Raw genomic sequence first — 10,811 nt, 5'->3', positions numbered from 1 at the left:
CACACCTACCTCCAGCTTCCAGTTCACCTGAACATGCAAACTCAATACCACTGTGTAATACTTTACCCGTTCAGTTGTTAAGATTGCTCGAGGATGGTTTGTGCCCACCTTTATTAACAACCTCAGCAGCTCTGCTGCTATGGCTGAGTTGAGGTTCAGGCCGTTATTCATGGTTAACTGGCCTGTGCTATGTGTCTGTCACAGGTGGGCGTTTGTGAGCCATGTGGCAGAAATGAGACTGTAGGCAGGCAGAGCAGAGGGAAGATAAATGTCAATCGTCAAAGATGGTATCATTATATAATGTGGTCGGTTTTTTTTTACGTGTTCCCTTACTTAACCGTTAATGAGTAACACACATATTCACACATATTTAATCTTCAAAATGTCTCATAATGATAGAGCTATTCTTTTAGATCAGTGGCTTCATGACGCAAAGAGTAAAGCGCTATACAAGGGTTGCATCTGTTTGTGTGTCTCTTCCCCAGATGAGACAAGACGAGAGGAAACGTTGAAGATCCTGCAGCAGCTATTTGCTGCAAAGGTAAAACAACCAAGCAAAGAAAAATATAAAGGAAGCCAATGAAAAACATACGATCAATAAGTTTTCTTTCTTCCTTCCTTTTGTTTTTGCCTTAACATATTCTCAGCCACGCTCGAAGCATTCCGGTCTTTCTGTCTGTCAGTTGATCCACCACTTTGTACCAGACTAAAATATCTTTACTTTCCGTGAGAGACTCGGAGTAGAGCCGCTGCTCCTTTACGTTGAAAGGAGCCAGTTGAGGTGGTTCGGGCATCTAGTAAGGATGCCACCTGACCGCCTCCCTAGGGAGGTGTTCCAGGCACGTCCAGCTGGGAGGAGACCCCAGGGAAGACCCAGGACTCGGTGGAGAGATTATATCTCCTCACTGGCCTAGGAACGCCTCGGGATCCCCCAGTCGGAGCTGGAGGATGTGGCCCGGAGAAGGGAAGATTGGGGTTCCTTACTGGAGCTGCTGCCTCCGCGACCCGACCCCGGATAAGCGGTAGACGATGGATGGATGGATCTTTACTTTCCTCTTGTGGCACCAGAACGTCAAAGTCTCCACTTATCCAGAGAAATATCTCAACTTCATCTTGATGGCTTGGCATAACATTTTATAAAGACATTCATGGTACCAAGAGGATGAATTCCACTGACCATTTCCTGACTTTCACCACAGCAAGATCAATTAGCATTTAGCTCAGAGTTCTGCTGGGCTCTCACAGCTCCCACACACACCTGTCCAACACCGTATGAGGGTGTACGACTATCTCCATTGTCTGGAGTTCATGTAAGAAAACAGCTTTAGTCTTGTCAAAGGATCTGTAAGTGTAACCCTGTCATTCAGGCCATTCACATGTCTTATACCAGTAAATAAAATGATTCAAATACATTTTTTAAAGATCTGAAAGAATATCCAGAGCAGATATTCAGCTGATAAAGTGATTTTAACTTCTTAACAGGATATAACGGGTGCCCCTCATTTTATCTGCGGGGAAGTTCTACTGAACAGGAAGCTGACAGGGAGCTCCAAGTACGAGTGACTCTTTTTGCAGAGCTGCAACAAACACACTCACGCACACACACACGCACACGTTTCAGTAGGCGTGAAGCTTAAGATGAATACCAAACAGCTCAACCGCAATTAATCAGCTACAAGCCACACACACACACACACACACACACACACAATCTTAGTATTGTGAGGATTTCAACCTTTAATCCTAATTTTACCCCCATTAGCTCTTTCAAAAGTGTCAACTGGCACAACTTCTTCATCCTGTAATATCTTTAAATTATCTTTGCATGTTGGTCCCTCAAGCACAGAAACACAAGAACACACACTACCAAACACAAAGAAATCTGTAACACACTTAAGACACTGACATAAATGTCTCTCTCACATGCACACACCCAAAAAAAAGAAAGAAAGAAAAAATGTTTGAGAGATAAGAGAGGAGTGTGTGAGAGCGAGGGAGGGAGGGAGGGAGGATCGATGGCAGGCTGAGAAACAGAAACAGGAAGGTGTGAATGTGACTGAGTGTGTGACGGCAGCCTCACAACACACAGCAGACTAAAGGGACACAGAGTTTGTACTCTCAGCATCTTACTTTCTTCTGAGAGTTTATCAGTTTTTTTCCCTGTGGATGTAGATGCTACAGAGAGTGTGTGTGTGTGTGTGTGTGTGTGTGTGTGTGTGTGAGAGAGAGAGAGAGAGAGAGAGAGAGAGAGAGAGAGAGAGAGAGAGAGAGAGTGTGTGTGTGCGTGTGTGTGTGAGAGAGAGAGAGAGAGAGAGAGAGAGAGTCTGTGTGTCTGTGCGTGTGACATGCTAGCACCATAACTATCACAATGGATTTCCAACACAGGACAGCTCTGGATATCTCCACCAGGAACCCTCAGGATGATTTTGAGATCCTGCAGAGAGTCGGAGGAGGAACGTACGGAGAAGTTTACAAGGTCAGAGCCTCCAGCTGCTGCTTTCAACTCTTGTGCTGCTGCTCACTGTCCCTGTTCACTGATCACAGTTTCACTTTGTACCAGATGTGTGTTTGTGACAAATCTTATTTTCCTTGAATCAAAGGGATCATTGAACAGTTTAGAAGAAGAAAAGTTACTTTATTTTAAGATCAGATAGAAATGTAAGGCTGAGTAAGTTAGTTAGTATGAAGGGGATGTTTGCCGTGCTGGTTGATGACATCTCAAGTCAAGCATGTCTCACTTCTACCAGTGCTGTCCCTCCACAGTGTAACCTACAATATAGTGTGGAAGGTTACACTATGAAGGCTGGAAGAATTATCACTACGATATTCTATATTCGATATTCTACTTAAAAGTAAAAGTAGTAATACCACAGTGTAGAACTACTCAAGTAAAATATCTGCATTCAATATCTTATATCTCATATCTTATCTTACATCTCATAAGAAAAAGTACAAAAGTATTGGCATCAAAATATACTTAAAGTACCAACAGTAAAAGTACTGCTTGTGCAGATTGGGCCATTTCCTAATGATGTGTATAATATGATCAGATTATAATTATTGATGCATTAATGCATTCGTCACATTAATGGTGAATCTGGTAAAGGTGGAGCTAATGTGTATGACCTAAAATAGTGCCTAACCTGTAATAATATATCATTATTTATTAGATGACTTATATTTTTGTATTAATAATGCAAATCTTGAAAGCAACACAAATGAGCAAATACATGTAGTAAAAAGTTCAATATTTGCCTGTATAAACATGTTGTGGATTAAAGTATTGAGTAGCATAGAAACATACAGCATGAGTAGATGTTACTGAGTTACGTCCTTGAATATGGGTTGAATATGTTGTGTTGAGCTCACTCGGATTTCCTTGATGAGTTTAGAAGGAAACATATGTGTGATTGACTTCAGTGTCATTGGTTGATTGCAATGCCAACTGAGTGCAGGCTCCCTGCTGGAGGAAGTGGTTTCACAAGTGAAAGTGTTCTCGTCAATATCTGGTCGTTTGAATTTTACTCCAACTGAAGCAGAAGTCCGTCTGAACTCTGGATGTTCCACAAACTTCTCCAGAGTGTCTTGTTGAACTTCTCTTCAAGTGCTGATATCATACTTTTACTTGTTTACAAACTATTTTTGGACCTCAAGCTGTACACAAAACCTAAACACACATTTAAAGAGACTATAAGTGTGTTCTGAGGAGATCTAACCCTTCACACCTTTCCTACGGCCTTTTTATCTGATTTTATTTATTTGTATTGTAGTTCAGTGGCGGGCCGTTGATTTCACACCTAGGCCTTCAGTGATGTCCTACACAGTCCTACCTGAATCATTATGCGTATCCAATCAAAAGACGTGCACGTGCTGACGTTCTCGTACGCCTGCTAGCTGGCCCCGGTGTCCCCAACTCGAAATCTGATTGGTTAACGCCACAGTTTTGTCTCCGTTCACTTTAAGCTACAGGCGCCCGCACTGTTGATTCTGAAGGCCTCAGGGCAGATTTCTTGGACCCTGGCAACACATCATGGCTGAAATATGATTGGATAAAAGCTCTAACATAAAGGCCAGATCTCCAAATCTCAATCTGAGGCTGGAAGCAGCGCAACCAAGAGGAAAGCTATGAAATGAAGAGAATAGACTATGGGGAATAATTTAATACAGATTTGTTGGAAAAGATATATAAATATTAAATGTATATTCTGATGATGTTTAGGCCAGCAGAGAAGGCCTTGCTGGCCCTGACGGCCCACCACTGGTGTAGTTAATGTTTCCTATGTTACGTTAATCACAACTGGCACTTTTGTTTGTCAAGTTCTCTCTTGAAAAAATCAACACTCAGAATAAGATGTATTCGCCTCAATATATTTGCTTTTTTTTCTGCACTGTAGCCGCCATTTTTTTAGTTTCCGCTTGTATCCGTGCTCGTAAGATCTAGCACATCCTAAACGGCAAATGAGTGGGTCAGAAGATTGAGAGGGATTACTTTTGTACGAGTCCATACTTTGTTCCTGCTCATTGTTCCTCGTTGCTCAAACATCCTTTGCACAGTTCAAGATCAAGTATCAAAGTTATAATTTAAATATTATATATGTACCAAATCATTTCACAATGACAGTGACAACTCATAGAACAGAACAGAAGAAACATGTTACCGTTAGCAGCATTTCATCACGCAGATCATTTAGATTTTATCTGCTGAGGTTTTGAGGTGAAGCGACAGCAAAACTTGAGTCTTACAAACGTGTCACTGCCCGCAGCTGCTGGTCACGCCGTCAGTCTGGGGAGGAGTAGAACTAACTGTAAAAAAATGTAAGTATGTTTATGCCTTTGTGTAAGTTAGAGACAGTAAAGTGAACACGTGGCCTCAGGATTCTCTGGTACTTTCCACAAACATAGCCACACCTGAAACAATCAGTTTGAGTTTTTTATTTCAAACTTAACATTGAAGTAAAATCCCACACAGTCTGTTTAATGTACTATAACACCGTTTAATGCGTTACCATCCAGGGACTAACCTTTAATGTCCCCTATTAATAAAATATCAACTACAACACGTCAGTTTATGACAGAATCTCTACAAACTATTCCCACCAGCCTAATGAGCCTAATGCTAATGATGTGCATGTCGTGGCTGCTAACACGACTAAAGGCTTTGAATCTCATTCATTGGACAACACTTTTGAGCCGGCGTCGGCCTCTTACACTTTATTTATGATCATGTGGGTGTCAGAGTCGGATTTATTCTCCAGAAAGTTACTATTATTAATAATAAAAGTGTTAGAGTAGCTTTAGGCTTCAGTTTGGGATTGTAATTTATGTTTGATGGGCAGTTTGCAGCACATTTGTGGATACTTTGACAGCTTTAGGGAATTTGTGTAACATGCTGCTCTCTGCTCAAACTGCTCAACAATCAAATAGTGTTGTCCAATGAGTGAGATTCAAAGCCTTTACTCAAATGTTACTGATGCGAAGCAGATTAGTTGTATGAAACTTCCTCTTAACAGGTCAGTCGTCCCCACTCTTCTGTTTTACAGGAGATTTGCATAGTTGTTCTTCCTCAAAATATGGACCCACTCATACAGATATGATCACACATGCGCGGGCACCAAAGTACATGTTTTCAGCTTGTGTTGGCTGAAAGTAGAGACAATACACACTTCAAATGTCAAATGTGTGTGTGTGTGTGTGTGTGTGTGTGTGTGTGTGTGTGTGTGTGTGTGTGTGTGTGTGTGTGTGTGTGTGTGTGTGTGTGTGTGTGTGTGTGTGTGAGAGTTACTATGTCAAAAACACAACATTATACAAAAAGTTACGGAACCAAAAAAGTAATTTAGAAACAGTACATTAGAGAAATAAGAGAAATAGAAGTGATTGTATGTATCAAGTAGTTCAGGAGTGTGAAACAAGAATCATAGCAGCCATGCACCCAAACAACATTTCTGCTGACTGAGACATCACTGCAACCGTCCACTAATGTGCTGGAAACATTTACTGGTTTAACCTGTTGGACACCAACACACAGCAAAGAGCGGATGTGTTGCACCAACAGCGACACATCAAGTGTATCAAGCGTCATCTGTTGAATTAACTTTGTTCATTTGATCAAAATGTGTTAATCAAATCCAGCCAAGCAATTAACAATATAAACGCCCGTACAAAGAAATACACAAGAACACAAATTGTAAGCAAATTGTGAAACTTATTAATGCTCAATAGATAAACCCTTCATAGTTTATAGAGTGTTATTATATTATACAGATTAAATCAAATGTGTACACTGATAACACTTCTACTCATCATGTTCCTGAGTCTGCAGCCAAGCTCGCAGCCGGTGCTGGATTTACACTTGAGGGGTGGGGTGTGGGCGGGTACTGTACACATGCGTGTTCATTAATGTGCAAAAATATATTATCAATACATTTCAATTCATACAGAGAGTATTTCGCCTGGGACAACAAAGAAACAAAAGAATATTAACCGTTGTAATGGTTTGTTTTTAATCGCTCTTTGCTGAGAAACAATACAAATGGATGGTTTGCTTTCTTTGTTACACAGACCGGACCTAGGTCTCCTCAGTCCCGTGACACTAATCGTAGCAGTTACTTGCTAAATGCAAAGTACAGCTGAGACAAATGGGAATGTCATTTGTTTTGCAGGAAAAGTATTAGATAAATGATTATGAACTGAACATTTTGACCTGATGAAATGATTACAATTGAGTTGAAATGGGGGGTCTCTGTTCGTCCTCCAGCAGTATGGTGCTGAATCAGGTGCTTCCTAATGACCGCAAACCTTTGACAATACACACTACACAAGTCTATGACCATGAACGCATCACTGTGGTTAGTTTCAGAGACGCACGGCTGTCAAACACAAAAAGGCTTATTTTGACTTCTAAGATCTTCCTGATGGCTTTCAGTGTTCATAATGTTACTTGTTTCCCCATCTTCTTCACTCTCTTTCCACTTATTGCAGGTTTAGCATAACCTTCTGAAAGTAATTTAAAGGATTATTTAGTGTTTTATTATCAAGGTCATGACCCACAGAAGCCATGTGTCCTCGAGCAAATGACTCACCGTAGCAGCTTCTCTGAACACACCCACTGAATGTCATTACAACCCTGATGCACTGCACTTCAACCCAACCGCCATGTTGAAAACAGTCGAGCCAAGCAGGACCCTGATCTTTTCACAGATTACCTGTCTCATGCACTACTGCCTGGATATAGTGACAGTTTGAGCAAATATGATCAAAAGTTCTTTATATATATGTATATAACCACAAATATTCAGCGTATATGCAGAGATGTGATCTGGTGTGCTGCTGTTTACATCTGGAGGTCACTTCCTCTGTGTGTCCAGTCACACATCATCCCGGTCAGAGGACTCTTTAATCTCTTTTTTGACGAGTTCAAAAAGGTCTTGTCACTTCTACTATTGTGACTCAGACGTGGTTTTGCTCACAAGTTCTGGACTCAGAAATCTTCCATCCCATCTATACATTTGAAATATAAATGTATGTTTGATGATTGATGTTTCCTTCAGATTTTACAGTATAAATATGTGTAATAGGCTTGATTTGCTCGGGGAATTGACTCAGACTCGACTAAGATGACTGCAACTCTGCATCCGATCATGTCAGGGTCTTCGGCCTCTTTCAGTAAACGCCTGACTCTCCTTATCAGATGTGGCTTGTGCTACTAAACTGCAGTTGAAGTTACTGTACAATACAATGCAACTCTAGCTTCAGGCCTCACAGAAGCTGTGAGCTGCACCTGTGTTGTGTGTGCAACCTCAGATGCAAAAAAAATGAAGAAGTGAGACAAAAGAGCAGCGGACTACATACAGAACCTGCCTGCCAGGATCTGTCATGTCGAGTGTCGAGTTAACTGTGTCAGGTTTCTGCTGAAACAGTGTGGTTTTGTGTGAACGTGTGTGTGTGTGTGTGTGTGTGTGTGTGTGTGTGTGCGTGTGTGTGTGTGTGTGTGCGTGTGTGTGTGTGTGTGTGTGTGTGTGTGTGTGTGTGTGTGTGTGCACAATTGTGTTTCACAATTAAATTTGTTTGAATGTATGGTTGTAAGGATTTATCTTTAACCCAAAAAAGAGGAAGAGAGATCATTTATGGGTTAAGGGTTAGCCGAGAACAAATCAATCACTCCCCTATAACTGCCGTGTGTGTGTGTGTGTGTGTGTGTGTGTGTGTGTGTGTGTGTGTGTGTGTGTGTGTGTGTGTGTGTGTGTGTGTGTGTGTGTTCATGTGAGATCAAATGTCTGATTCAAACTAAATGACCTCCAGTCAAATGAGAAGGTGAATTATCAGTTTAATATGTGTGTGTCAGCTCCCACAGAGTCCCTGCTGTGTTTAGCTCAAATATATGTACAAATCAATGATGAGCCTGAACTTCTAGCTGAATCCTCCTCTGTGTAAAAGTAGAAACAGTGAGGGCGCTCATTTTGACTCCCTGTCTCTAACACTTAAAAATCAAGTCAGATATATGTGTGTGATTATTTAATCCACAGCAAAGTCTGTGTGCTTCCATCTTAGAAACCAGCGGTGGAAGAAGTGTTGTGTGTGTGGTGCAGCTGTACAGCAGAATGGGTTGCATTGTGTTTGTTATTATTAAGCTTAAAACATGCATTTCTTATTTTGTTTCACAATCCTGAAGTAGAACAAAGTTAGTTAAAGGAATCCTTCACTCACAACTCATCCCGGGTTCACTTGAACTTTTGAAGAAAAATTCCCAAACATGCATTTTTGTTAAAAACATACTATTTAAAACACCTCCTCAAAAACACTTCCACAATTGCGCAGCTGCGTTCCTCGTCTGAAGGGTTTTAAATAGTATGTTTTTTGGTTCTTGTTGTGTGGCATGAGAGAAAAACACCATTTTCTTCAAGAATTAAAGTAACACGGCGTGAGGGTAATTACATTTCCTGTGTTGAATGTCGTGTCATCAGTGAAGCACTTTCTCTCAGTGATCGTATCGTCGGCTCAGATCTTAGTGAGTTATTGTTGAAGCATGCACGTCTACTTCTTCATTTCACACTACTCAGACTCTTGGACTGCCACGATATACGATGGTGTAATCTATTATATATTATACCATACTTATTGTGTAATATAAATTATACTACAATTTACTATATTATACCCAAACTATACCATATTATGTTGTATTATATTACTATCTTTCACCTCAAACTATATCTCATATCCCATAAATGATCATAGTTTGTCATATTGGATTATATTATGTTCACATGTTACGCAGTTGTTTTGCATAGTATTTATATTAAATCTCTATATTAACACAGACAATCAATATACTGTAGTATATGATTATGTACCAATACTTAATATACATATATTATTCTGGTGTACACTGTTAACACAGACTTGCTGACTTGCTGCTGTCAATCACACGACAGTCACTTTACCTTTTCATTTCTTTTGCCAGGTGTTTATATTTGTGTGACAGATTTTGTCAGATTTAGCGACACATTGGCTCCCCGTCTTTACGCCTCTGGCTGATTTGGTGTCGTGGCTGCTGTGATCCCATCGCAACATGCTCTCTAGTTTATTCTGTTCTTACTTTAGTTTTATAAACCTCTTATTATTTCTTTCTCTATTTGTCTGTACTTATTTCTGCCCTTGTGCTGAAGGCCGCATTAAAGTACCATGAGCCTTTGTCAAGGCCTTCCCCCACTCCCCCTTCATCATCATCATCATCATCATCATCATCATCATCATCATCATCATCGTCATCATCATCGTCATCATCACAACTCAACCATTGCTCTGTCCAACCTGCACAAGCATCAGCCAAGCTTTGCACACCACTGCAGTTTAATATATGACTGTCGCGTCATACAATCATTATATGCCCGAGACAAAGCACACATAAACAATACAGTCATTTCATCACCAAAAGAAACAGGTCAGCTCATCGTTCTTCAACTACAACTTCATCTCAAGTTGCTAATCGACCTACAAACAACGAGTGGTGCTGACTCCACCGGAGCCCCGGACACATACAGGAGCCTCTTGCACCCAGAACGTTATCGTCATCAGTCCGACAGAACTTCTAGCTGGGGATCAATAAAGGTTTATCTTATCATATCTCCTTGTTTGTTGTTGGGGTGGAGTGTAAGCATGATCATTAGCAACACAAGTATCATGATATTACTTATCATCTTGTGTGTGCTTTGTGTGAGAGGTTAGTGAAAGGACAGCTCCTTGAAGCTAGTAAACGCACTCTTCAACATGGAAATGTCGCTGTGGCTTCTGCTGTGACGTCCAGCTCGTGTGTGTGTGTGTGTGTGTGTGTGTGTGTGTGTGTGTGTGTTTGGTTGTTTACTTGAGGGGCGTCTTTCCTCTCAGTGACCTCTCTGATGTCACACACACAGACACTCTAACACACACTCCTTTGGACTGAGTTTCCATTGTTGCTTTCATCATCTTGCTCACGTTTCAACCACTAAATGCTTTTGTTTGTCTCGAGCGTGCTCCTCATGTGAGTGCACAGCTTCTGTGGCTTCAGACATGATTTACCTGTTATGAATTGCTCATTTCCTAACAAGAACTGTTGCGTAATACTGTCCAACAAGGTATTTACTGGCACATGTAATCTGCTCTCTAACGATAAACACGACTGAACTTTCTCAGAACACATTTCACAGAAGCCTTCAGACAAATCGCTCTCTGTCAACACTGTTACTGTACTGAAGGGAGCAATGAGTTGTTTATAACCCCCCAGCCTTTTAATGAAATGCTTTTAATTCACCTCTTTGTGTTTTAAGGCAGCACAT

At 40.9% G+C, this 10,811-nt stretch overlaps 1 protein-coding gene across 3 annotated transcripts in view; it reads left to right on the top strand.

Annotated features, from left to right (window-relative positions):
- Nucleotides 1–2,244: 2,244 nt before the first annotated feature.
- The window catches only part of map4k1 (mitogen-activated protein kinase kinase kinase kinase 1), a 35,502-nt gene continuing 26,935 nt past the window's right edge, over nt 2,245–10,811 (top strand). For 2 of the 3 annotated variants that reach the window (XM_029446846.1, XM_029446844.1), the window contains exon 1: nt 2,369–2,476. In XM_029446846.1, the coding sequence (XP_029302706.1) occupies nt 2,369–2,476 (108 nt within the window). Of the gene's footprint in view, nt 2,477–10,811 lie in introns of all 3 variants that reach the window. The other variant, XM_029446843.1, reaches the window with a different exon arrangement.

Source organism: Cottoperca gobio, chromosome 13, assembly GCF_900634415.1.
Source record: "Cottoperca gobio chromosome 13, fCotGob3.1, whole genome shotgun sequence".
Classification (NCBI taxonomy): domain Eukaryota; kingdom Metazoa; phylum Chordata; class Actinopteri; order Perciformes; family Bovichtidae; genus Cottoperca; species Cottoperca gobio.
This window is presented reverse-complemented; position numbering and strand designations above follow the sequence as displayed.